This window comes from Engraulis encrasicolus, chromosome 13 (assembly GCF_034702125.1).
Source record: "Engraulis encrasicolus isolate BLACKSEA-1 chromosome 13, IST_EnEncr_1.0, whole genome shotgun sequence".
Classification (NCBI taxonomy): Eukaryota; Metazoa; Chordata; class Actinopteri; order Clupeiformes; family Engraulidae; genus Engraulis; species Engraulis encrasicolus.
This window is the reverse complement of record NC_085869.1, coordinates 48,336,169-48,363,298: the sequence shown is the minus strand read 5'-3', so window position 1 is coordinate 48,363,298 and position 27,130 is coordinate 48,336,169. Positions and strand designations below refer to the sequence as shown.

Below are 27,130 nucleotides of genomic sequence, written 5' to 3'. Positions count from 1 at the left end.
CCAGATGCCCACTTTGTAGGCTACTATTAATTGATTTACACGTGGTGGATGGCAAGCTTTGCTGATAGCCTAGGCTATATTTTGAAGGGAATTTTAAGGGCTCTTCCTCGTCATTCCCTCTCCCGCAGCGCAAATGAGATCCGATTATAGCGGTTCTCATACACTGCAGGAGACTGACATAGCCTTTCTGTAGCTGTGTCAAAAAAGTGTCCGTTGTCCCGCATATCTCCCGTTTGAAACTATCTTCCGTGTATGAACAGATATTTAAGGTATCCAGAATCCAGCTACCAACTGGAATACGTGTCTCTGTCATGCGGGCGTGCGTGCGCCCAACTTAGTCCAGCATAGAACAATGGAATAGAATGATGGTGAGTTCAAACTACGCGGCCCTGGTTACATTCACTTTCTCCGCAGTAGACTATGAGATAGAATGATGGCGAGTTCAAAATGCGCGGCCCTGGTTACATTCTATCCACGGCGGAGTGATTATTAGGTGTGATGAGTCTCCGGGGATGATTTCCACCTAGACATAATCCTCCATACCGACGCGTAGAATAACAGTAGAACGCGTCTCATCCAATCAGATATCGCAAAATAAATTGACCGGATCTAACTATTGTATAAATAAATTAATGTAATGTAATGTAATGTCTAGATGGAGGAGGCAGAGCTGCGTGGCTGGATTGAGAAGCTACAGGCTCGTCTGCAGGCCACGGCTCTGGAGTCTCCCCAGCAGCTGCAGGTCGTGCTGGAGTCCGTGGTGGTCAAGAAGCAGAGCCTCTGTGAGACCCTACAGTCCTGGAACAGCCGGTAAGAAGAGGCAGTCACACCATGTACCTTTTAGCGTCTTTTAGCCGTAATTTATTAGGACAGGGATAGAGATGAATGGGCAGGAAATAAGTGGAAAGAGATGGGGTAGGGTTGGGACATGAACCTGGGGTCTGTGAGACCCTGTAGTCCTGGAACAGCTGGCAAAAAGGCAGTCGCACAAATCCAGACCACTGCATTTTTTATATTTTTGGGTCTTTTAGCCTTATTTTGATGGGGACAGTGAAGAATGTGACAGGAAATGAATGGAAAGCGATGGGGAAAGGTTGGGACATGAGCCTAGCCTCTGTGAGACCCTGTAGTCCTGGAACAGCCGGTAAAAAGTCAGTGAAACCACTCCAGAACATGGCACTTTATATTTATACTGTATTTTTGGGTCTTTTAGCCTTATTTTGATGGGGACAGTGAAGAATGTGACAGGAAATGAATGGAAAGCGATGGGGAAAGGTTGGGACATGAGCCTAGCCTCTGTGAGACCCTGTAGTCCTGGAACAGCCGGTAAAAAGTCAGTCACACTACTAGCCATACTAAAATGAGGGGAGTATTGTCTGCAGCACACCACTGGCAAAGCAATGGAACCAAAGGTTGATCTTACACCTGGTTCAAACGGCTTAACTGCACAAATCAAGAAACGGAGCCTCTGTGAGACCCTACAGTTCTGGCAACAGCCGGTAATAAAAGGCAGCCACTACAAATTACAGACCAAGGCACTATTAGTTATTGAAGGGCAGGAGGACACTCTGGGAACGATTGACTCAAACTTTACCTCTCTCTGTCTCTCACGCACTGAACACACACGCGCTCGCGCACACACACACAATATTTGCCTGCCTTGTCTAACAAGTCACCCTAAAATGGACTAGATGGAATGCTGGAAATTGCATCTAAGGAGTACTACATTTATTCAACCACACGCAACACTATTGACAGGAATTTTGTACATCTGTCAATCCCAGACTACAGGACCTCTTTCAGCAGGAGAAGGGGAGGAAGCGCCTGTCTGTCCCACCCAGCCCTGGACGACACCGGACCACCCAGACCACAGACGACAGCAAGGTCAGTACTCCATAAGGCCCTCCATAAGGACATACTCAGTTCAAAAGTTCGGGGGGTGCCTCTCAGACACTTTAATGTGCAGCACAGGAGCGCCCCAAGGTACTGTGCTCTCTCCTGTCCTTTTCACCTTGTATACCTCAGACTTTAGTTACAACACAGAGTCATGCCACATGCAGAAGTTCTCTGACGACACTGCAATTGTAGGTTGTATAAAGGAGGGGCAGGAGGGGGAGTACAGGAGTCTGGTGGAAGGCTTTGTGCATTGGTGCAAAATCAACCACCTTCAACTCAACACCACAAAGACCAAGGAGATGGTGGTGGATTTTCGGAGGTCCAAGCCAGCTCTGGAACCTGTCGCTATTGATGGTGTTGAGGTGGAGATTGTAAGCACATATAAGTATCTAGGGGTATATCTGGATAACAAACTAGACTGGTCTGCCAATACAGATGCAGTATACAAAAAAGGACAGAGTCGGCTATACTTCCTGAGGAAACTACGATCATTCAATGTGTGCAACACACTCCTCACTATGTTCTATCAGTCTGCGGTTGCCAGTGTACTTTTTTATGCAGTGGTCTGCTGGGGTGGAAGCATAAGGAAGAGAGATGTTGCGCGGCTTGACAGACTGGTGAGGAAAGCTGGCTCTGTTGTGGGAGAAGAGCTGGAGAACTTCACTTCATTGTCAGATAGAAGATCTTTGAGCAAACTGCTCACCATCTTGGACAATAAGGCGCACCCACTCTACAACACAATCATCCAACAAAAGAGTGTGTTCAGCTGGAGGCTGAGAGCACTGAAATTCAGGACTGACAGACTGGGGAAATCATTTGTCCCTAGAGCCATGCAACTGTATAATATGTCCATTAAGGACAAAGAGAAACTCCTGGACTTTTCTGCATGACCACCTTATTTATTTTTATCTACTTTTTTACTTTTTTATTTTTATATTATTTTTATTTTTATTTTTACTTCTCTTTTTAATCTACAGAGCAAACTGGAAAAAGAATTTCCCCTTGGGGATAAATAAAGTTTAATCTAATCTAATCTAATCTAATCTGGAGTAGCCCCCACATATGGGCTTTCATGTCCATGGTGACCCAGGTTTGAGTCCAGCCTCCGTCCTTAGCCTGCTTGGCCCCATCTCTCTTTCCCACTCTCTTCCTGTCATACTCTCGAATCCATGCACACCTTGGTGCTAGGTGGTGCTACCGCAGACTTCCTTCAGTTTGGAATTCAGACTTTGGAATTTAGATGAAAAACATGTTCACTACTTAAAAATAACAAAGTCCACAAAGTGTGCATAAACCTTTTTGAATCTTTTGAGTCTTTTGAATCCCTTTTACCTGGGCTCACTCCTGTTCGATACAAGACTTATTGAAAGACTGACTGACTTGTTCGTTTATAAACTGTGTACATCACCAGGTCACGCCCATTGAGTCACTAACTGTATTTGGTACTTTGGTACTGTGTCACTAGAAGTGAGCTGGATATTGCATTGGCTGTTGTTAACACAGTTCACCTGGTTTCTCTACGGACCTGGTTGAATTGGCATCTACAGTGTAAACTGTGTTCACTCCCCTTGAGTCACTCACTGGCTGAATTAGATTAATATTACTTCAGTGGCTGGATGTTAACTGTTAACTGTTTGTTGATCCTCAGACAAGTGCCCTGGAGTCGTCACCTCGTAACCCCTCCCCCATGGTGCAGAATGGAGAGAAAGGTGAGTCCATTCCCTTGAACGTCACTATGGCGCTGCGTCCTTATTGGCTGTCGGCCCGTGATTGACAGTTGTCTTTGCCCTATCCCATTGTCTCCTCCAGAGGATCGCCACCTCAGCACCCTCCCCTCTAGCTCTGGCTCCGCCTCCCTGCAGCTGCCGTCGCCGGGGGATACGGGGGCCTCTGACACCATCACCTCTGGACCCTCCTTTATGGACCAGGACTCAGTCAGCCTCCCTGAAGGTAACCCACACACACATAAAACAACCGTAATATCTTTGTAGGGCCTTTTCTATCTTTGTGGGGCCCTTCCATTCATATTAACCCTAACAATAGCAAAAGAAGGCTAAACTGTGCTCAAACCAAAACAATCCCTAACCCTAACCTGGCACACAACGTTTCCACCGCAGGCGGTCCTCGTCAGGTGTATACACCTGACCTATACACCTGTTTGCTTTGTTTGATCCAGCACCTGTTTTACCGGATGTGCGTGCATCCCTCACACTACTCATGTACATGATTTTCTCATCAGGTTTATGTGTGTTTTTCCTCAGATGTGTTTGACGGACATCTCTTGGGCTCCAATGACAGCCAGGTTAAGGAGAAGTCCACCATGAAAACCATTCTAGCCCAACTGTTACCTGGCAACAGTTACAACCCCATTCCATTCCCATTGTAAGTAGTAAGCACACTCCATGACTAAATACATCATGGCACTTTTTTAGATAATGTTGACAATTTTGAATGTTGAGATGGGTTATTGTAAGTAGGAGCCTAGCCTATGTTATAACCTTACTGTCACCAAAATTGTAATGGCTATACCTCAATCTGTTACTTAAGGCTCTCGGTACTGTCATAGCAATGTTGTTATAATGTAGTTGGGGATTTTCAGCAAATAGTGAATAGGCCCGCCGGCGACCCCATCTGCAGTAAGAAAATACTTGTCAGTGGATTTTGTTTTGCTTATTTGTGTGTATTCTTTTTCCAAGCTTAAACGAGCAGTCCCTGTAAATGTATGAACAAGATATCCAAAGAGTTTAGTTGTGAGCAAGTGGAGCGGGTTGCCTTCCTCCATCCAAGGGGCCTCATCAGTTAGTCTTTCAAACGTCTTCTAATCTCCGAGGAGTTGTCCAGTTACTTACAACTAAACCCTTTGGATAACATGACCTGGATGAATGAGAATCTTTACAGACGTTATTGAGATGTCTTTGCTCTCCTGTGCTTTACTAGTGACCCGGATAAGCACTATCTGATGTATGAGCATGAGCGAGTCCCCATCGCTGTGTGTGAGAGGGAGCCCAGCTCCATCATTGCCTTCGCTCTCAGGTGAGCCACACACACACACACACACACACACACACACACACACACACACACACACACACACACACACACACACACACACACACACACACACACACACACACACACACACACACACACACACAGTGTTGTGATTTTGGTGTCCTCTCTCATGACCTGTCCTCTTTGCACTCTGGCAGTTGTAAGGAGTACAAGACGGCCCTTGATGAGCTTTCCAAAACCACTGCAAAGCCAAGCACCGAGGACACCACGCAAACCAGCAGGTACAGCAAACCTCACAAACGCACCTGCAGTGCCAAACTGTTGTTGGAGAGAGACATTTTGACACATTGAGATGTTATACTGACATTCGTAAGTAATCGTCTTGTCTCACATGTTGCGGTAGCAGCAGCAATTACGTATTAGTAGTTTCACAAATCAAGGGTGCATTTCTCGAAAGCGTAGTTGTTAGTAGTTAGCAACTTGCAACCATCAAAGAAATGCACCCCAAGTGTGCACTTACACGTTGGATGGCATATTTAGCACTTGGTGAACTAGAATTTTGCTGTGCTTCAACTGCTTCCTGCAGTGCTGGAGAGAGTCGCGCCAAAAGCAGCCCGGCGAAGCCCAACGAGTCCATCAGCTCCCAGCTCCGCATCAGCAGCACCGTGGATGCCGACCCCCTCAGTGAGTCATACTGATATGCCACTCTCACACTGCTTATTTCATTACAATTATAGGAGAGTGGAATATTTTTGGAATATTGGAATAAAATTGAAATATTGTTTAACAACATCCCACCATTTTAAAGGTTTTCTAAATCATTTTTGTGTGAACAGAGGAGACAGATGGGGGAGATAAGCAGAAGAAGCAAGCGGGGAATCCCCACATAGAACTCCGTAAGTGAACCATCCTCTCTTCCCTTCTCCATCTTCCACATCTCCATCATGTCCATCTGTGCTGTTGCGTACATTGTGGTTGATGATTACATTTTATTCTGCCTCACAGTTGTCATCGCATGCTCAGAACTTCTATGCGACTTTTATTTTATTGTTTCAGCCAGGTCACATCTTCGTCATCAGGGTCATTTTAGCCATATGTAAGAGTAGGCGGAAACGGCTGTAATTGTTTTGTTGATCGAAATTATTGAACTGTTGTGCACACCTCACATGGTGTGCTTTTAGAATGACAAGAGAACTAAAGATACTTTCACACGGCCCTGCCAACCAACCACCCAATCTTGCTACACTGATTGACAGTTAAACCCGCGGAAATGTAAGCACACGTTCCATGAGTGAGTGGCGAACAAGCGGGTATTCTAGAAGTGAGTAACAAGTAGCATCGTGTGTGAATGTAGCTTAACCCTGGTGTTCCTTCCTCCAACCACAGAGTTCTCGGACGCCAACGCCAAGTTCTACTGCCGGATCTACTACGCGGAGGAGTTCCATAAGATGCGTGATGTCATCATGGAGAGTACGGAGGAGGACTTTGTGCGCTCGCTGTCGCACTGCGTCAACTGGCAGGCGCGAGGCGGGAAGTCGGGTGCAGTCTTCTACGCCACTGAAGGTGAGCAGCTCCTGTATCTCTGTTATTACCTGGACCGGACACCTGGAGAGAGGGGGTTAAGCCAGTGGTTGAAATGGCCTTACATGTGTTTCTGTCTTTATGTATGTTTTTCTTTCTTTCTTTCTTTCTTTCTTTCTTTCTTTCTTTCTTTCTTTCTTTCTTTCTTTCTTTCTTTCTTTCTTTCTTTCTTTCTTTCTTTCTTTCTTTCTTTCTTATTTCTTGTGCGTGTGTGCGTGGTGTGTGTTGTGTGTCATCGGCAGCAGACAAAGAACCAACACACTTGTTGTATATGGTGGTGCTGCTGAACAAAGATCTACACATATTTTGCAGACTTAGAAAACGTAATGTTTACACCGCGGCCGTGTTTGTGTTTCCCTCCTCCTCCAGACGACCGCTTCATCCTGAAGCAGATGCCCAGGCTGGAGGTGCAGTCCTTCCTGGACTTCGCCCCGCACTACTTCACCTACATCACGGGCGCTGTGCAGCAGAAGGTTAGTGCTACTGCAGAACAAGGGTGAGGAACGTTTTTCATTCGACGGCCCACTTCAAATTTGATGAAGTCCTCCAAGGGCCGTACTCTGAACACAAACCAGGATTTGCACTTTCGGCCTATATTGAAGGTGGCCACCTTTCACAACAGATTCAAACTCTGTTAACTACGCACACCCTTGTGTGGTTCAAAGACGTTGTATTGAGACCACTTCATTTATTTATCATGTTATGTCTTCTAGCGGCCGACGGCCCTGGCCAAGATCCTGGGCGTGTACCGCATCGGCTACAAGAACTCGCAGAACAACACGGAGAAGAAGCTGGACCTCCTGGTGATGGAGAACCTCTTCTACGGCCGCAAGATGGCGCAGGTCTTCGACCTGAAGGGCTCGCTACGCAACCGCAACGTCAAGACGGAGCAGGGCAAGGAGAGCTGCGAGGTAAAACTCATACACTTACCCACATACTTAATCCTTTTGTTTTTTCTATGCCAGAATTGTATACATGAATTTGCAGGCTACAAAGTTATCATTTCCTGATCCTTCCCCGTCACATGTCTCTGTCCCACTCATTCTCTGTCCCAACCTCAATAAAAAGTTCTACTTGTAGAAAGATAAAGAGCTAAATGTATAAAGAACTAAATGTATAAAAAATATTTAAGAAAATAACCTTTGTGTTGCATCTTGACTGGGGTGGGAGATTGGAGACATTTTTCTATACACTGCCATCATCATACTAAATGTATATTAATTGGACTTGACTTGATTTGACGAGGGAGTGCTGCTGGATGAGAACAAGTAGAAGCTCAATTCTCAAAGATAAGTAAATAAAGAAGCACTCTTCAGATTTCTTTTTTCTTTTTTAATCGCCTCACATCACAGACGTTTCGGGCGTACACCCTTCTTCAGTGTGAAATGGCGATTTCCATTTCACACTGAAGAAGGGTGTAAGCCCGAAACGTCTGTGATGTGAGGCGATTAAAAAAGAAATCTGAAGAGTGCTTCTTTATTTTCTTATCTTTGAGAATTGAGTTCATTCATTGATGAAGTTAAGCACCCAGTGTAAAGTATTAGACGACAAGGTGTTGAGCATACTTCCTGATCCTTCAACATGTAGAAGCTGTAAATTGCTTTGGATAAAAGCGTCAGCTATGTGTTGTGTAATGGAATGTAATCTATTAATTCTGCCTCTAGGTGGTGCTGCTGGACGAGAACCTGTTGAAGCTGGTGCACGACAACCCGCTGTACATCCGCTCACACTGTAAGGCCATCCTGCGTGCCGCCATCCACAGTGACGCCTACTTCCTGTCCAGCCACCTCATTATTGACTACTCGCTGCTCGTGGGCCGCGACGACGCCACCGACCAGCTGGTGGTGGGCATTATAGGTAAGGAGCAACATACTACGTAATTAATATCATCAATACAAACAAAAACAGAGCAAGATACAGTGGTAGAGTTGGTGGCCATTATCGGTAAGGAGCGGAAAGCGTTGCAGTGGTACAGTTAGTGGACATTGCTGGTAAGGAGAAAAGGCTTACAGTGATAGTTTGTGGCCATTACCAGTAAGGAATAAAGATCCTACATAATAACAGGCAGTGGCAATCCTACAATGACTGGTACACCGGGCGACGGGCGTTGCTACCTCTGATCCCACCCCTGGCAGATTTTTTTTTTAAAATGTTTAGAAGAGCTGATACCGCTAATACCATGTTATTGCTGAAATAGTGTGGTATTCACACGCAACAACGTTAATAACGATGCCATCCTGGATGCTACCCCAGGCAGTTGGGTGGTCGGCCCACCCCTGATTACAACATGTACATTTTGAACATAAACATAATACTACACTAAACAGAGCGAGTTAACTTACTGCTTATCTAGTAACAACAGCACGATGATACGCCAGTAACTTCATAAGTTCGTCATTGACTACTTGCTGCTCGTCAACGAGAGGCGACAATGCCACGACCAGCTGGCGGTGGACATTATGATCGGTATGGAGTCAAAGAGTAGATTTTTTTGGTAGAAATAGTGACTATTATTGGCAAGGAGCAAAAGGGCTACTGTGGTTTTAAAGGTAAAACCTAGTCAATGCTTCACTCTTGGGCTCGTCCAGTAGCGATGTTCCTGCCCAAACAATAAGCCCGTTTATATGCGCATCAATAAACCGTTTATGATCAGGTTTTTGGAGTCACCGGTTTATTCGAGCGCTCATGTAAACTGAATAAACAGTTTTCATAATCGGGTTATTGCCGTTATCTGTTTATTAGAAATTCGATTCGCACAGGTAGGTTTTTGGCTAATAATCTGATTTCTCGTGTCATGTAACCAGCATAATCGGGATACCATCAGGTTATTGACATTCTAGAAGGATAAGTAGCCAATCAAAAGCCTTAAATTCTAGCTTAGTGTCACACACTTTAGTGGAACACAGGCAACCGACTGGCTGCATATAAACAGCAATAAACGGTTTACTCCAATAACCTGTTTATTCCAATAACCCGGTTATTGCGGCCATATAAACGGGCTCAATAAAGCCAAAACCTGAACATTTTAAAGCTGCTGTACATCCATTGGGGGGTTCATTGCAGAGGCAAGTAACTTCCTGTGGATTCCACAGTCCAAAAAACATACTACGTATTTATTTTGTAGTTTGTAGTAACAACAGTAATTATTGGTATTTAGAGACCATTATGCTGTCATCCTAACATGTTGACCTCTTGTTTCCATTTTCTTAGATTACATACGCACTTTCACTTGGGACAAGAAGCTGGAAATGGTGATCAAATCCACAGGGGTCCTTGGTGGCCAAGGTACTATTTTTCTTCTCACTTCATTACATTGTTTCCCTCAACCACGGAGTGTATTAGGGGAGCTCTCTATCCACCTTAATACCACAACCACCAGTGTTGTGCCTAAACTAGTTCATAATTTGGGTGATTAGAACTGAACGTTCACTATATAGTGCCTGATGAACGGAGCTATGAACTACTGTAGTTCATTATGGTGGCTGTGAATGAACTACATGCGCCTTTGTTTAATAGGGTGCCACATTTCCTTAGTCTTCAGGGGAAAACCCAGCGAAATACATTGCAAAGACCCCCAATAATATAAGATGTCATCTAACATACTCTATCTATCATCTATTCTATCATCTATCATATTTTCATTGTTCTGATCAAAAATAATTGCCGTTAGGCTGCCCATGACTCTTCTGAATGGTTTAGCACTGGCAAATAGTAATGGCACCGCCTTTTGTAACCGTCGTGGATAATAAGGTGGCTAGCGTCCTGGCACTAGCACTACAGAATCATAATAATGGGTGTCATGCACGTTCTTCAGCAAACTTTTAGCACATATTGAACAGCATTTGTTTTTACATTTTCTACTAATAATCTGCCATACTGTCTATAGCTCCTTGACATTAAAAAAACAACAAAAAAAACAATGGGCAACTGCACTGATATCCAAAATATATCATCATATATCGCCAACAAATGTGGAAACCTCCATTATTTGCTTTATCCTTACTGTGCACAATCTTGTGATTTACTGTAAAACCTGATGACTTCATGTCCATCTCCTAGGCAAGATGCCCACTGTGGTGTCCCCGGAGCTGTACCGCGCCCGCTTCTGTGAGGCCATGGACAAGTACTTCCTCATGGTCCCAGACCACTGGACTGGGCTCGGGGTCAACTGCTGAACACCTGCAGAGACTGAGAGGGGAGGGGGGCTGAAGGATGGTGTATGGAGCGGTGGGGGTGTCCCCTACTCCCACATCTCCCTTCTTCTCTGGGTGGAACTTAAGACAGTAGCTCTACCCTAGAGCTCACTCCATTAGTCTGAGGTTCTATCAAGTCTGGGGGGTTAAGTGTAAGTGTGCTGTCCCTTACCTCCCCCTTCTTCCTGGGTTGACCTGAGGACCTGCTCAAGAGCTCACTGTACGGTTCCCTCAAGTGTAGGGGGGCAGTGTTGAGTACGTTTTCCCCATCCTCTCCCTTCTTCCCTGGGTGGATGTGGAGCCAGGAGCAGCTGCTCAGGAGCTCACTGGATTAATCCCACCTCAGGAAATGCCCCCCCCCCCCCCCCCCTTATTAGCACGCTGCTCGGGGCACATCCAAGCCCTCCACCTCCACCTCAACCTCTCCTGGTGTACAGCTCACTACTGCCAGTGCCTCAGCCACACATACACACAGAGACAGCTGTGCCATCCAAAGCACCTTGGACTGAATGTGACTGTCTTGGTGGATGAATGGGTGGACTATGCACAGACACACTTACACACTCTCTCAGTCAGTACACAAGTGTTTGTGGGGTCGTTGAAGATTTCCTTGTCAATTGGTGTTGTACATTTCTGTCCCTTTGTGCCATGACAAAGAGGTTTTGTTTGGCTTTCTAGAAGAGACCCCTCACAATTTGCACTGAAGATGGCCGTTGAGCCACTAGGCTTTAGAATTGTGTTTTAAACTAAAAAAAAACGCTGTACGTTTTGTCATATATGTAAAGAGATTATGTAATTAAATATTAACAAAACTTTGATGTAAACTGAGCACCGTCTGATTTTTTAAATGTAGTGTGTTTCTGTCTCCTTCCACTACTATGCCAATACAATGGCATGCTGTACTGATGGTTAAAGGAACAGACCACCCTTTTTTGATTTTCACATATTTGCAGTATTTCCAAGCATTATTCATGAATGTGCATATCATTTTCGTCTATGTGTTTGCATTGCCCCGTTTAACAGTATAGCCAAATTAGGCATAGTAATGCAAGTCTATGGTACAAAATAAAACATCATCAAATGTACTTATAAACCACTTTAAAATGAATGTAAAATTCACCAGAGTGTAAAACAGCAATTCAATTCCATCCAGTGATCACTTGATGTGAAAGATACTAGTTACTTCCAGTGATTATGCTAAGCCATACTAATAATTATGATCCAATAAATCTACGTGCTGAAAACACTGAGAAGAAAATGATATGCACATTCATGAACAATGCTGGGAAATACTGCAAATATGCGAAAATCAAAAAAGGGTGGTCTGTTCCTTTAAAGATTTACATAAAAAAGTTTTTAAATCATCTTAAACATAGTTCAATTGCTTGTGGTAAGGTGGTGGTGTGGGGGGCTATATGCTATTTCATGGAGTAAAAGCAATGTAGTTGTTCAATAACAGTTGTTTGCATGATCTAAAACCTTCATAGATCAATCGCGTATGAAAGGGTGTGCAAGACTAGCTTGCCCTCTGCTTCTCCTGACTCATAGATGCACCACACTGAAATACAAGCTTAAGATTCTATTTTTTACCACTTAAATGAGACAAACAACAGACCTTTAGTTAAATCAAATTTTTATTGTCATTATATATTATAAAACACCAACCTCAGCTGACAAACAGCCCTCAGCATTTGGTACTGCATCAGGAACTGGCATGAGCATCTGGTACACATGAGATTGTCACAAAATGGCAAAAAGCTTTCTTTCTCTGGTATAATACTGCTAGATTCACCCGCTCTCTGCATCACACCACTTCATAAACTTTACATGCCATATTCGTCATAATTATCTTTTGTAAAATTTGTAACAACTGTGCTTTTTGCTATAAAAAAAATGAAAAGTGACATTTCATTTCAATCTGTGCAAGAGAATGGGATTTCAGAGTGAACACGATTCTGCATGCGCGCACACACACACACACTGCACACACTCACTTGTGCACACACATAAAAAATGGCCTAGTTTTGTTAAACATTCTGCATTCACATACATACCGCACACACGCATTGGCACATCTCACTTAACAAAAGAATGTAGACATCGTAAGGCGGGGTTCAGCTGATTGACAAAGTGAGTGGGGCCAATCTTGTCTGCTGCTATAATCATTTAATATTCACATTACACCACCAAAACACCTCTGCAAGGTGGACGAGAGCTAGGGCAAGTGGTAACACTACTTGACGCCGGCATCATAGATATGACATAACCGTCTCATAAGTGTCATAATGCAGTCATGGATGTGTCATAAATATTATGTCCATGTCATTAACATTTTATCTATTGAGTTCAGTTATGGTAAAGACAATCCTAAAAATGTCAACTTTTCATGACCATACAACGTTTATGACAGACATAATGTTTATGACTCATCCATGACTGTCATGAAACTGTTTTGACACTATTATGACTGTCATGTCATACGTATGGCACCGGCGTCAAGTAAAGTGTAACCGAGTAAGCTTTTTTGCCTTTCCTCTTACACTCTCCACAAATGCAAACTCGAGAACCAGGTATGAATATAACAAGGCACTGGACAAGATAAAGATGTTCCAATTGATGACCACCACAGAATGACCAGAATAGAGAGCCTAGGTCTCTCTCTGGAATCCACCCCAGGTCTCGCCCCTTCTAGTGAGGCTCATGGGACCTACAGCAACCACTGATTTTTTCAAAAAAACCTCTCTCTAATTTCACTGCACGTTTGACGTTGTAATTCTACGCCTGTGACAAATAAAAGCCTTGTAAAAGTTACACAAGATGAATGTTAAAAAAAGGGTTTTAGTTGTGAGCAACTGCACGTTTTCTTGGATCTTCGAACATCTTCCAAGCTCCAAAAAGAAGTCCTAGTTGCTTACACCTAAACCCTTTTTGATAACATGACCTTGATGAATGAGAATCTTCACAGATAGCAGATGGATACTGGATCCAAGATGTAGATGTCAGCTCTTAGATCCCATGGGCCCAGTCAACAAGGGCATGACCGAGACACTCTACTGAGATGGATTCACAGGAAGAGGATACATAGTGTGGCCAAACATCTTCTAGTAGAGTAAGATACATCAAGCCTGCACTTTTCCTGGATTTTCCATGTGATGTCAGGTGAATGCCCCTTTAGGAGACCTTCAGTTAGGAGACCTTTGAAGACTTTAGGTTGAGAATAAATGGAGTTCCCTAAGCACGGTAGATGGCGGTTGCGCACATGCAACATGATCTCCAAAAATTCTGTGCTCCTGGACACGGATGTTAAGGACACAAAATCCATGTCCAGGAGCACAGATTTTGCCAAAATTCCGTGCTCCTAGACACAGCATTATTTTCCGTGATGGGCACACGAAAGTGCTTTCTATATTCCCGGATTCCCGGAATCCACGGATTTCGTGTCCTTAACATCCGTGTCCAGGAGCACGGAATTTTTGGAGATCAGTCTGCAACATCTTATGCAAGCCGTCCCCAAATGCCATGGAAAGAGAAGAAGGAGGGGACAACGCCCCTTTAGGAGACCGAACTTGAGCTCACTCCTTTGCATTGGGTAGGCCGGATATGGGGTATCTTACGCTACTGGAAGATATTTGGCAAGGCAAGCATTGTCCAGTAAGGAGCTGAGGTCTCAGTCACTGGGTGGAAATCAAAGTAGCTCCTCCCATCCTTCCCTGGCCTCATTGATGATGAAAGTTTCATTCAGCATCTCACAAATGTACAATCCAAAGGTCATTATCTCGATCGAGATGTTGAATGGCAAAATGCCCCTCGAAAGTTAACAATTGGGAAACTTTAATCTACAGAGGAGGGATGACACAAGCAATAGGAAAGGATGGGAGGAACTACTTTAACTTTCACACACTGTTACATTTCTTCATAGACCCCTCCCCTTCCCTTATTCACCACACCATAACCCCCTTCCCACCACACCCAAGTGCAGGCAGGTGTCTGTACCATTGAGTTAGTTTTCGGGAATCTGCATACGAGTTGTCCCTTATAGTACCTCCACTTTTAGACGCAAACAAGACAGTCAACCTGCATAACTGGTTATTATGATGAGTAGGCTAAAACATTGCAGAGGTGTGTTCTTCAGAGAGAGTGATAGGCTGAACCACATGTTTGCCCCCCCCACCCCCCATTCACAAACATAGCTGATAATTATTTAGCAGTCAGGTAGATGTGCTCCATTGTAAAAATAACATAAAATAAAATAAAAACTTTGAAAGTTAAGAAATATCTAGCACATGCACCTGGCATTTGCAATTTAACCTGTTAGTACCAACTTCAATAAAACGCCATTGTTGTGTGCACAGGCAGAAGCAACTCATGGCAGTATTTCTTTTTACTGCATGAAGCCAGGGTATTTCCCACCAACTCAGTCAGTGAACAGAGGTGTGTGTCGGTGTGAGGGCTGAAGACCCCATTAAAGGTCCTAAGTCAAAGGTTACGGGTCAGACTCAAGGTTCAGACACACCTTCCACTGTTCAGGGCTATTTGAAAGGTTCCCCCACACAGTAAATACAATACAGAGCTTCAGATCAGAGAACAACAGATCCTTCAGGAAAACCTTGGGGTTCTTCCAATCTGGATATGTCAGTCCCTCTGAGATATTTTAGAAGTTCCCCCCACTGTGTCAAGCTAAAGGGTTCTTTGAGGAAGGAACCTTTCATTTCTACAGTGTGGCCACTGAGGAGCTTGACACACAGGTTCTGACACTTGATTGCTCTACCCATGATTCCTTTTTACAGTAACAGGACCTTGTGTCAGATGAATTGACTCGATAGCACTGAAGTACAGATTATGCAAAAACATTCCATACAAAATGTATTGTCACTTTTTTTTAAGTGCTCAAATGCGGTATTTAACACCGAAGTGCTGGATTGAAATCTGGTAGCATAGCATAGCCTACTGTAGTAGGCAGAGGGGTGGGAAACCAAGGCATGAGAAAGTAGACGTTGACCTTGTCGGGCAATCTTGACCTAATAATGGCACCCATGGCCTAATGGTTAGGGAGTTGGTCTGGTGATCAGGGAGTCACAGGCTCAAATCACATGCCCACAAATAGCTGGAATCATGAATGTGTGTGGTCTCCCTACAACCTCGTCCATGGCTGAAGAGCCCTTGACCAGGGCACCAAACCCCACATGGCTCCTGAGACTAACCAATACCCTGTATCTGAATACTGTGACAATGAGTAGCTTTGGATTAAAGCAGGGATGTCAAACTCAAATTCACAAAGTCACAGGCTGAACATAATATTTATTATTTAAAAAATGGGCTAAAATCATACACTAACTTATATTAAGGGTGTATGTGGGCCAATTGTAATAAATATTTGAAATGATCTCGCGGGCCAAATAAAATGCCCCCGTGGGCCAGATTTGGCCCCCAGGCCTGACTTTGACATCCCTGGATTAATGCGTCAGACAAGTGCAATGTGATTTGATTCACCAATCAGATCATGCACCTTGCCAGGGGCAAGCCATGGTCTAATTGAAAGTAGGGAATTGGTCTTGGGATCTGAAGGTTACATGTTCAAATCCCAGTCTTACACGTGGACCCATAGCTTAAGTGGCCTAGAACAAGGCACCTAATCTCACATTCCTCCAGGGACTGTAACCAATACCCTGTACCTAAATAACTGTTCAGTCGCTGTGGATAGAAGCGTAAGATAAGTGTAAAGTGATGTATCGATTGGTTGTGTTGATGGGCAAATTTGTGACGGGACGTTTTCTTTCTTAAGCCATGTCCCGCCCCCGCCCCCTCTGATAATGGAGCCAGTAGCAATACATACAGGCCTGACAATGGGCCATTGTTAGTAACCCCTTCTCTGGAGAATAGTTTGTCGATTCGAGCTTCAGGCGAGGTTTTTGATCCAACCACAGCTGATAGATACCTCAAGACAAGTTAATCAGCAACTGAGTTATGTCTACACGGGGGGGAAATGTGGCAGACCTTTTCTTTACTGTCTGAGCTTGGTATTGGCACCACCCCTTGTGGAGGATGAGTGTGTCTGTGTTCAACTGCGTATGTCAGTGGTCCCTAATGAAGTCTAATGGTAAGAACATCTGAGGCAGACTCTGTCAACTAAGCCATGAGAAAGGCAGGTCAAGCTTCCACACACTGTTGATATTGGCACCGTTTCCCCACTATTGTTTTTAAGTGCTAAACAGCTTTTTTTCTTCATCAGCTAGTCATCACCACAATATTTTCTAAAAAAAACACATTTTCTCCTTTAAATTCATGTGGATATTATACACTTTCATTGCCCTGAGAACAAAATGGTACACATGGTAGTACAAATTTTGCACACACAAACAAATGGTGGTTGTTAGCTCTGGTCCACTGAGGAGAAACTAGTTGATATTGTGCTTCTACAAAGCCTTGTGCTTCAGTATATACTGTATACGCCACTGGATAAACACATGGCAAATCACACCACAACCTGTCTTCACTGCATGTTCTGATGTCTTGGCAAACGTCACTTTTTTTGGTAAATTAACTCATTGTATGTCTAAAACTCCTCCTCTACTTCAGACTACGTAGATTAAAAAACAAAAGTTTAACAAATCTAAATGTACCGTGCCTAGTCTAATCAGGTGTTTTGTTAACATCTGACAGACCTATTAAAAATAAAAAATGAAATCAAACAATAACATCTTCCTGTACACTCAAAAACATGAAGGAGCAACATGACATGAGAACCACACACACACACACACACACACACACACACGCATGTACACACACACACACACACAGGTGAAGGCAAGGTGTCTGGGCTGGTTGCTATGAGGGACGGGGGGATCCAAAATGTCTGCTTGGTCACGATATCGTGCACTACGTAGGAAACAAAACAAACCTGTTGCACTCTATATAGTGAGCGAGAGCATTTTGGACACGGACGAGACTTTGATGCCCCTCATCTGGTTGCAGCGAGGGACCAAGGGGGTTGGGGTCCAGAGGGGGGGGGGTGCGACGTGAGTTATCCGGAGGTCAGAAGGTTTCTGAGACAGAATCGCAGTGTGGGACTCTGGGGGTGGGTGGGGACTCTGTGGGTGGGTTGGTGTGGACTGGGTAAGGAGGCAAAGGAGGTGCATGTGGGTTATCTGTCCGGAGGTCAAAAGGTTTCCGAGTCGGAGTCGTTCTCCGTGGTGCCCCCGCTGCTGGAGGGTCCGGCCGAGCGGTTGCGAGGGCTGCGCTGCTGTGACGAGGGTGGCAGCACCCCGTTGTGGCCTGCTTTGGTGGTGGCGTTGGCTTGCAGCGGTGGCAGCGGCAGCATCCTCAGCAGGGCACCTGGGGAGGGCGCGCCGGAGCTACAAGGGGAGCAGAAAGGCATCATGGTAGCCAGAATCAGAGCCAGGCAGTCGGCTACCTCCCTGCTGGGAGCGCAAGCCAGAGCAGGAGTGTGACCTGGGGAGCCAGAGAGAGAAAGCGAGAGAGAGAGAGAGAGAGGGAGAGAAAGAGAGAGAGAGGGAGAGAAAGAGAGAGAGAGGGAGAGATGGAGGAACAGATAGAAAAAGACAGAAAGAAAGACAGGTACAGGTAGGATAGGGAGAGAGAGAGAGAGAGAGAGAGAGAGAGAGAGGGAGGGAGGGAGGAAGAGATGGAGGAACAGATAGAAAAAGACAGAAAGAAAGAAAGAGAGGTACATGTAGAAAAAGAAAAGAGAGAGAGAGGGGAAAGAACAACGGACAGAAAGAAAAAGAGAGGGGGGAGCAACACGTGGAGGAAGGGAGAGAAAAAGAGAGAGGGAGGGGAAAGTGCAGGGAGAGCAAAAAGGAAAGCCAGAGCTCAAAAAAGGAAGGGGGGGGGTAAGAGCAGGACAAAGGACAGTGCAGCGGGATGGGAGGAGGAGAGGGGTGGGAGAGAGAGGGGGGGGGGTGGGGGGGAGAAGGCAGCATTCCATTAGTACATGAGGCGCTGGCACGGGACGCAGCAGCAAACGCAAACAACAACAAACACACACAAATAAACAAACAAAACAAGCACAAGAGCAAAACACGTCAACATAAACACAGCTGGCAGAGGCCAAATCGTACACAACAAAGCAGCAAAATCACACTGACTGAAAAAAGTGATCTTTTTTTAAAGATGATCAATTTTTCATTCATGTTTTTCTCATTTCAAGTCAGTCTTTAAGAAAGAGGAAAATTAGAAGAGGAGCGCAACAAAAAAAGGCAATCGGGTGGTTTCAAACCCAAAGAACATGGGCAAAAAGGAGCATGCAGTTAGAAAAGGTCAGGAGGTCAAACAATCATAAACACAATGCAATGCCCGCTGTGGGCGCAGTGGATAGGTGCGGGGCATAGAGGGCGCCAGAGAGAGAGAGGGTGTGAGTTGAAGCAGATGGTGGGGTTTGGGGTGGGGGGGGTACATACCGTTCTCGTCCATCACCTCCACATTGGCCCCCCGAGACAACAGGGCCTGCACCACCTTCTTCAGCCCGCTCTTGGCCGCCAGGTGCAGGGGCCTGGGGTACGGGAGGCAGAGAGAGAGAGAGGGAGGGAGAGATGGAGGGAGGGAGAGATGGAGGAAAGAAAGAAAGAAAGAAAGAAAGAAAGAAAGAAAGAAAGAAAGAAAGAAAGAAAGAAAGAAAGAAAGAAAGAAAGAAAGAAAGAAAGAAAGAAAGAAAGAAAGACAGGTACAGGTATGATAGTAAACTATCACAACATAGTAGTGTTGAACAACATACAGTACATACACACATCGGTCAAAAAAACGTGCTATCATGACCTTGGCCATAGCTGAAACAGCGAAGGCACCTATTGCTATGCCGGAGACCGGGGTCGGTAGTTTTCGGTTAGACTTAGGTACGTACTGTAATACATGCAGATACTTGTAGAGATATATTGAAAAAGACAATCCCAAATGGTGTTATCAAAAGGTGAATATCTAAATCAGTATAAGTCTTCTCAACCCATTAAAACACAGCGTTATACATTTGTTGTTACCAAAATGGCAATGACCGAGTCGCAGTGCATTGCTAAAGGCCCTCTGTTAAGTCATAGTAGAGTAGTAATATGGTAATTAAGCTTTCAATGTCTATTACAGCGTGCCTCAGATGGTACAGTGTGCATTATGAATACTACAATATAGACATAGCAATATTTATATATATATATTTATATATTCATATAAACAATATTACCAACATCAAGTCAAGTTAATTTCTTTAGCACATTTGCTGTAAAACGACAAAGGTTGACCAACGTGGAGCACAAGAGAGGCGTGTGTACTGTAGCATACGTATGTACAGAAATAGGCCATCGTGTTCACTTACGTCTGCCGGGCCGCATTAGTGGCGCTGATGAGATCGGGGTCTGTGATCTTCTCCAGGATGAACAGAGCACACTCCTCCCTGCCCTGGAACAGGACACAGTGCAAAACTTAACACTTTTCATTCATCAACACTCGGCTTAGGAATGGCACAAGAATTGCATTTTGTCTGAGTAAGGGCTTCCGCACACCGGCTCCGCCAAAGTTTGATTGCGTGGTTTTCAATAGAACCCTGCACACTGGCGCCGATGTCCGTGGACATTCGTGGATGTCGGATAGCGATTAGAGACAAGTTCTATTTTGTCGGCAACGCCCATTGACTATCAATGCTATGTTCGTGTGAAATTGGGTTTGGGGGTCGGAATTGCGTCGGAAGCAAAAGTGCTCCGCAGTGCTGTGGGAGCCGGTGTGCAGAAGCCCTTCCACCACTCTCCATCCACAACTACAAATTTCATGCCATGCTTTATTATTTGTTATTTGTTACTATACTTTGTTATTTTGCAATTGAGGCAATTAGTGTGTGGAAGCCATTTAAGCTTTCAATTTAAGAAAATGAATGAAATTGACACGGTAATGGTGCATAATATAGTTAGTGGTTCCACTGACAAAAAGAAAAATGGTGAGCGCTCTAAAATCTTTTCTCCAGGTATCAAGTTATTCCTTTTAAAGCTCTAGTGACTGATTAACTAAATCCTAGCACTCACACCAAAATCAAGGTAGTGTTTTTTTCCCAAATAATCAGTGGGTGTTGATGTTTTCATTGGGGCAGATAGACACTCACTTTAATGCAGGCCAGGTGAATAGCTGTGTTTCCATTCTGGTCTGATACGCTGAGATTGGCTTTTACACTGGTCAGCAGAGCTTCTGAAGAAACAAAAACAGATCACTTTAAGTTTAAGGTAAACTTAGATTAGCTATTTTTGGTCAACGTAAAGTGTGTGTTCACACAAGTGTGCGTGCAGCATGTGCACATGCAGTGTGTGTGTGTGCGTGCGTCCATGTGTGTGCATCTCTAATGTCGGCACATACTATATGGGGCACAAAAGGCCCCACAAACAGAAAAAAAGGAACAAGGTGATTTCTGGGAGGTCTGAACTTCAGTACGGGTACAGTACGGGTAGGCAAACTGGGTTTTTCTTGTTATTTTGTGATAACAAATTTCTTCAAAGACAGGTTAGGAATGGGTTTGGTCTGGGCACAGTTTAGCATTCCAAGTCATGGCATTAGACTGAAGTCAAAGTGCCACACAAGGATAGGAACACAAGGTTGTACAGTATGTTGCGTATAAAACGGCAAGGTACTTGAGGGGGCCATTGATACAGTACCTACGGCACCAACCCTGCCCCTCTCCGCCGCCATCATCAGCGCGCTGTGTCCTGATTGGTCCACCACGTCCACAGGTGCATCGTGGGCCAGGAGGAGCTGGACACAGTCCACGCGCCCCGCAAACGCCGCCGCATGGAGAGCCGTCCTGAAGGAGAACAAAGGAAGATGGAGACAGTCAGATAAGTTACCCTTTTCAGATGAAGAGACGTATTACTATTATTATTATTATTATTATTATTATTAGTACTGTTACGTAAGGGTTAACGTTCGGCGAGAAGGTCACTACCGTGGAATAGCAGCACGACAGAGAGAATCTTTAGACCCCGACGCGGAGCGGAGAGAGGTTCTCTCTGAAGTAATGCTATTCCACAAAGCGACCGACTCGCCGAACGTTAACCCGCTTATTATATGGATATACTTAAATGATTCACACATGGCGGGGACATTTCTTTATTTAATGTTAAGTTGATTATAATTTTTCATGTCAAAAGATTGTTGCTGCGCAAAACAAAACAGTGCCGTTGTGGAACAACGCTAGGCAACAGGTAGTCTAGACAACAGGTGTTGTCTATCACAGCAGCTGATTAGAGTGACAAAAGACCGGACCCCCTGTATGAAACATTCGCTTTAGCAGTGAAAAGTCTTGTTGCCATTGACAGCGGTCTGATATAGACCAACCCGTCCGTTATCTCAAATATCAGACGTGCGAACGTTGGGGAGCCCCATTGAAATGAATGGAGCATTCGACCGATGACGTCACACCATATAATAATAAATGAATAATACATTATTTAATTATGTACAGCGGAGCCTTTTATAAAATTGTTAAGGAATGAGGTAAAAGGTCTAGATAGGTACCCCTTCAGCTGTACTGTACATATATACAAGATATGACATGATATAACTAGCTACATTAAACATGTATTATTATATGGTTGTGACGTCATCTGTCGAATGCTCCATTCATTTCAACGGGGCTCCCCAACGTTCGGACGTCTGTTATTTTTCGATAACGGACGGGTTGGTCTATAACAGACCGCTGTCAATGGCAACAAGACTTTTCACTGCTAAAGCGACTTTTCAACAAGACTCTAATCAGCTGCTGTGATAGACAGCACCCGTTGTCCTGGCTACCGCTGTCAATGGCAACAAGACGTTCACTGCTAAAGCCACTGGCTTGTATACAAGTCAGTGGCTAAAGCGAATGTTTCATATCACTCCGCAGGGGGTCCGGTCTTTTGTCACTCTAATCAGCTGCTGTGATAGACAACACCTGTTGTCCTGGCTACCTAGCTGTTGCCTAGCGGTGTTCCACAACGGCACTGTTTTGTTTTGCGCAGCAACAATCTTAACATTAAATAGGTCTAAAGAAATGTCCCCGCCATGTGTGAATCATTTAAGTATATCCATATAATAAGCGGGTTAACTTTCGGCGAGTCGGTCGCTTTGTGGAATAGCAGCACTTCAGAGAGAACAAGACCCCTCCGCTCCGCGTCGGGGTCTAAAGATTCTCTCTGTCGTGCTGCTATTCCACTGTAGCGACCTTCTCGCCGAACGTTAACCCTTACATATGATAGGCCTAATGAAGGCTTACCGGCCCTTGGCATCCTGGCAGTTGACAATGTCTGAGCCCAGAGCCTCCAGGAGCAGAGTAGCACACGGCTCATGGTCATTTAACCTGAGGGAGAGAGAGAGGGGGGCATGATTTGAATTTGGAAAGAGAGAGAGACAGCTGGAGAGAGACAGGCTGTAAAAGACAGATTGAGATCCGATAACAAGATCATTTTGGAAGCCTGGGGTTGAATAGGGGTGGTCATAGTCACCGGGCCTAAAAATTGCCATTTTTTCATCACCAGGCAATATGGCTAGTAAGTTGTCTTTTCTACCAGCCACCAGCATTTGGTCAGTTGGCAGATGTTAATTTAAGGCTCTGATACTCACACAGCACAGTGCAGAGCCGTGAAGGGGTTGCCATCAAAACTCTGAAAGCCTTTCTGCTCCAGCAATACCTCCACACACCCCTCATGGCCTAAGAAAGAGACAGAGAGAAGAGAAAACTAAACATTAATCCTGCGTGGTTTTAACATTACTGTATTCCAGAAATCTGCAAAAGCTAAACTTCATATTGAAAGTGAAAGTGTAAGCCCATTGGGAAACTCCAACTCCCATTGTCATTATGACACAGCACTCCACAGCACACATGTGAACACTGCACACAACGAAATTGCATTTATGCCTCACCCGTGCAAGGGGGCAACCCTCAGTGACGCCCCATGGGGAGCAGTGCGGTGGGACGGTACCATGCTCAGGGTACCTCAGTCATGGAGGAGGATGGGGGAGAGCACTGGTTGATTACTCCCCCCACCAACCTGGCGGGTCGGGAGTCGAACCGGCAACCTCTGGGATGCAAGTCTGACGCCCTAACCGCTCACCCATGACTGCCCATATTGATCCATATCATATCCATATCATCCATATCCATATCAGTGCTCTGGCAGGGGCGGGTTACACTCCACATACCTAACCCTAAACTTAACACAGTGCTCCTCTACTACTACTAGTCTGTACTGACAGCGTTAGGGGGGGGCTACTGACCGTTGTAGCAGGCCCAGTGCAGGGGCGTGTATCCGTGCTGGTCCCTGAAGGCTGCGGGCTCTGGGAGGGGCGGCTCGGCACAGGCGATGCTGAGCAGCTCGCTGAGCCAGGAGGCGTGGCCCCGCGCGGCCGCCAGGTGCAGGGCAGTGCGCCCCCTGCTGTCCCCGATCAGCACTGAGGCCTCCTGCTCCAACAGGCACTGCACACACTCCTCCTGGCCGCTCAGCAGCTGTGCACACACACACACACACACACACACACACACACACACACACACACACACACACACACACACACACACACACACACACACACACACACACACACACACAGTGAACACACACACACACACACACACGCATGTACGCACGCACACACACACACACACACACACACACACACACACACACACACACACACACACACACACACACACACACACACATACACAAATTAGTATGGGAAAGAGAGAGAGAGGGTGAATGAGGAATGAAAAAACGAAGAAAGAGAGGGGGGAGGAGAGAGGCGAAAGGAGGGTTGAGGAAGGAAAACTAGGTTGTAAACGGACCCCGAGGTGTAGTGCGGTGAGGCCCTGGTTGTCAGTCAGGTCCACACTGGCCTCCCTCTCCAGCAGCAGAGTCACAGCGTCCACATGACCCCCCGCCACCGCCAGCATCAAAGGAGTCCTGCACACACACACGCACGCACGCACGCACACGCACACGCACACGCACACGCACACGCACACGCACACGCACACGCACACACACGCACACACACGCACACACACACACACACACACACGTTATGCTCCACATGCATGGCACTTGCAACAGTCTTGTGAGGTTATGTGTATGTCTTGTGTGGTCCAGTGGCTAGAAGATACATAGTGTCACTCACTGTCCCTGAGAGTCTGTGGCGTCCACCAGATCTGCATTATCAGAGTCCTCCAGCAGGAGGCGCACGCACGACGTGTGCCCATTCATCACTGTGGAAGAAGAGAACAAGAGATAGGCACTGTGTACCGGTATGTAACTCCACTATACACCGTGTAATATACTATAATGATATACTATAATAATATTGATGCCCTTCCTGTCTCAGTGAAGTTCATTTCATCCAACACAAAGGAGAGAGAAAGGGAGATGTAGAGAAAAGGAAGGGATTTCCGTTAGCTAGTTACACTTTAAGGCAGACTACAAACAGAACATATACCTATGGAAGGTGTCCAGACTCAGTGAAGTTTACTGTGAATAGCTCTGGGCATAAACAGCACAGAACTGGACGGAAAGGGAAGCCGACAGGGGGGTACAAAGGGGTCAGTTTTCCCAGGCCAGGGAGGGAGGGGGTGGGAGGTGCTGCAGAATTGGGTCCTCATTACATTGCATGTATTGAGGAGGGGGGACCATCAGATAACCTTATCCCGGGCCCTGACAAAGCTCTCAGCGGCCCTGCTCCAGGCAATGCCAAGACGTCAGGAGGGACTTGTTTACAGAGGATAATAAGTCAGTAATGGCGTGCTGTTGGTCAGCTGATGGCCTTGTTAAGTTGCCTGTCGCTAGTTGCAAGTCACAGGACTCACTCCCATGCTGACATAACTCTAAAAGATTAAGCCTCCTGCCGCTGAGAGATGCCATAGAGTTTTACGTAAACAAAACCACTCCAACTGAATGCACACAGAGAGTCAAGGCACATGGACTGTTGTTTGTGGACATTTTAATACTAGGCACCAGCTGTAAATGTTATACTGATGCTGCTTACCTGAGCGCACCCCTCTACTTTCATCACTGTGTTTGAGTGGACATTACAGTATCTATCCTCGACCTGCTAGGTGTATGTCTGTGCAGTTGCTATGGCTACCAGCTAGGTGAATGAATCGGTGTAGATTGCCATAGCTACTTGCTAGGTGTATGGGTGTAGCGTATACAGTAGAAGCTGTATGGGTGAACAGGACGGTTGCTAGGTGTGTAGATGTGTATATACCATATACCATAATATAATGTACTGTATATAGTATGTTGTATGAGTACATGTGTTGGAGTGTGCATGTACAGGTGAATGTGTGTATGAAGGTGTGAGTATGTCTATGTGTATGAATGTACAGTATATTGCATGTGATGTCCTTATGTTTGTCCCTGTGTATTTCAATAGTGTACTGCTATCTGTTTCATGTCTTAATGTTGGCTTGTAACATGTCTTTGACGGTGGTGAAAACAAATTTCCCTCTGGGACAATAAAGGCAATCTAATCTAATCTACTGTACAGTACTATACCTGGTAGGTGTATCAAGCGTGTTTAGTATCTGTACTCTACCTGCTATGTGTATGGCTTAAGAGGACAGTTACTAGGTGTGTGGGTGTAATTTTAGGGGAGGGGGGACATGTCCATACCACTTTTCAGATAAACCTAGCTTGTCCCCACCTCTCTTTCACAAATATAATGCAAAAACAGCATATCCGGACAACTTGCGTGTGTATATACCATATACTCTACTCTACCTGGTAGGTGTATGGCAATGTGTGTTCAGTATACTGTACTCTACCTGGTAGGTGTATGGCTTAACAGTTACTAGGTGTGTGGGTGTGTACTGTGTATACCGTATACTCTACTATACCTGGTAGGTGTATGGGCGTGCGTGCGCGGGGCTCGTCGGTGGTGCGTGGCGAGGCCCCGTGGCTGAGCAGCGTGAGGGCGCAGTCGGTGTGGCCCCTGAGGGCCGCCAGGGCCAGCGGGGTCCGGCCCAGCTCGTTCCTCTGGTCCACCTCACATGGACGCTCCAGCAGCACCTCCAGGGCCTGCGCATGCCCATGGTAGGCCTAACCACACACACACACACACACACACACATAGAAATATATACACATAAAATGTTGATGCACTCAAATACACACACACGCACACACGGGGGGGCACAGAGTTTGCCAGATGAAGGTCTAGGACCGAAACGTTGTTCATTAAAGAAAAACAGCTAAATGGTCAGTGTGCAGGAGTTTTTTCAAATAGGCTGGGGGCCCACTGTGCCAATTCACTTTACTGACAAACGTCGATGTTTTAAGTATGTACAGATAGGCCTACTCACCGCCAGGTGCAGGGGGCTCTTGGTGACTGAGGCCTCTGTCTCTTCCTCATGATTCTCATCGCGATCCAGCAGCTGCCAAAGACAACACAATGTCAAACAGTTCTCGGACCGTATAACTCTATTACCTTTC

At 45.4% G+C, this 27,130-nt stretch overlaps 2 protein-coding genes across 8 annotated transcripts in view; one reads left to right on the top strand and one right to left on the bottom strand.

The window, feature by feature from the left end:
- The window catches only part of pikfyve (phosphoinositide kinase, FYVE finger containing), a 44,871-nt gene extending 33,365 nt beyond the window's left edge, over positions 1–11,506 (top strand). For all 5 annotated transcript variants that reach the window (XM_063214110.1, XM_063214108.1, XM_063214109.1 and 2 more), the window contains 15 exons: positions 656–810; positions 1,785–1,884; positions 3,545–3,605; positions 3,706–3,846; positions 4,158–4,278; positions 4,834–4,929; positions 5,106–5,189; positions 5,495–5,592; positions 5,745–5,804; positions 6,295–6,471; positions 6,859–6,962; positions 7,203–7,400; positions 8,154–8,346; positions 9,700–9,774; positions 10,549–11,506. In XM_063214110.1, coding sequence (XP_063070180.1) covers positions 656–810; positions 1,785–1,884; positions 3,545–3,605; positions 3,706–3,846; positions 4,158–4,278; positions 4,834–4,929; positions 5,106–5,189; positions 5,495–5,592; positions 5,745–5,804; positions 6,295–6,471; positions 6,859–6,962; positions 7,203–7,400; positions 8,154–8,346; positions 9,700–9,774; positions 10,549–10,664 — 1,779 coding nt within the window. In that variant the 3' untranslated portion in view covers positions 10,665–11,506. The remainder of the gene's footprint in view (positions 1–655; positions 811–1,784; positions 1,885–3,544; positions 3,606–3,705; positions 3,847–4,157; positions 4,279–4,833; positions 4,930–5,105; positions 5,190–5,494; positions 5,593–5,744; positions 5,805–6,294; positions 6,472–6,858; positions 6,963–7,202; positions 7,401–8,153; positions 8,347–9,699; positions 9,775–10,548) is intronic.
- Positions 11,507–17,188: 5,682 nt separating this feature from the next.
- Positions 17,189–27,130, bottom strand: part of ankrd44 (ankyrin repeat domain 44) — a 45,125-nt gene continuing 35,183 nt past the window's right edge. For 2 of the 3 annotated variants that reach the window (XM_063214115.1, XM_063214116.1), the window contains exons 17-28: positions 27,001–27,072; positions 26,536–26,737; positions 24,822–24,909; positions 24,490–24,607; positions 23,922–24,150; positions 23,268–23,355; positions 22,921–23,004; positions 21,326–21,471; positions 20,782–20,864; positions 20,005–20,087; positions 19,103–19,194; positions 17,189–18,134 (exon numbers count right to left, since the gene is read on the bottom strand). In XM_063214115.1, coding sequence (XP_063070185.1) covers positions 17,842–18,134; positions 19,103–19,194; positions 20,005–20,087; positions 20,782–20,864; positions 21,326–21,471; positions 22,921–23,004; positions 23,268–23,355; positions 23,922–24,150; positions 24,490–24,607; positions 24,822–24,909; positions 26,536–26,737; positions 27,001–27,072 — 1,578 coding nt within the window. In that variant the 3' untranslated portion in view covers positions 17,189–17,841. The remainder of the gene's footprint in view (positions 18,135–19,102; positions 19,195–20,004; positions 20,088–20,781; positions 20,865–21,325; positions 21,472–22,920; positions 23,005–23,267; positions 23,356–23,921; positions 24,151–24,489; positions 24,608–24,821; positions 24,910–26,535; positions 26,738–27,000; positions 27,073–27,130) is intronic. The other variant, XM_063214117.1, reaches the window with a different exon arrangement.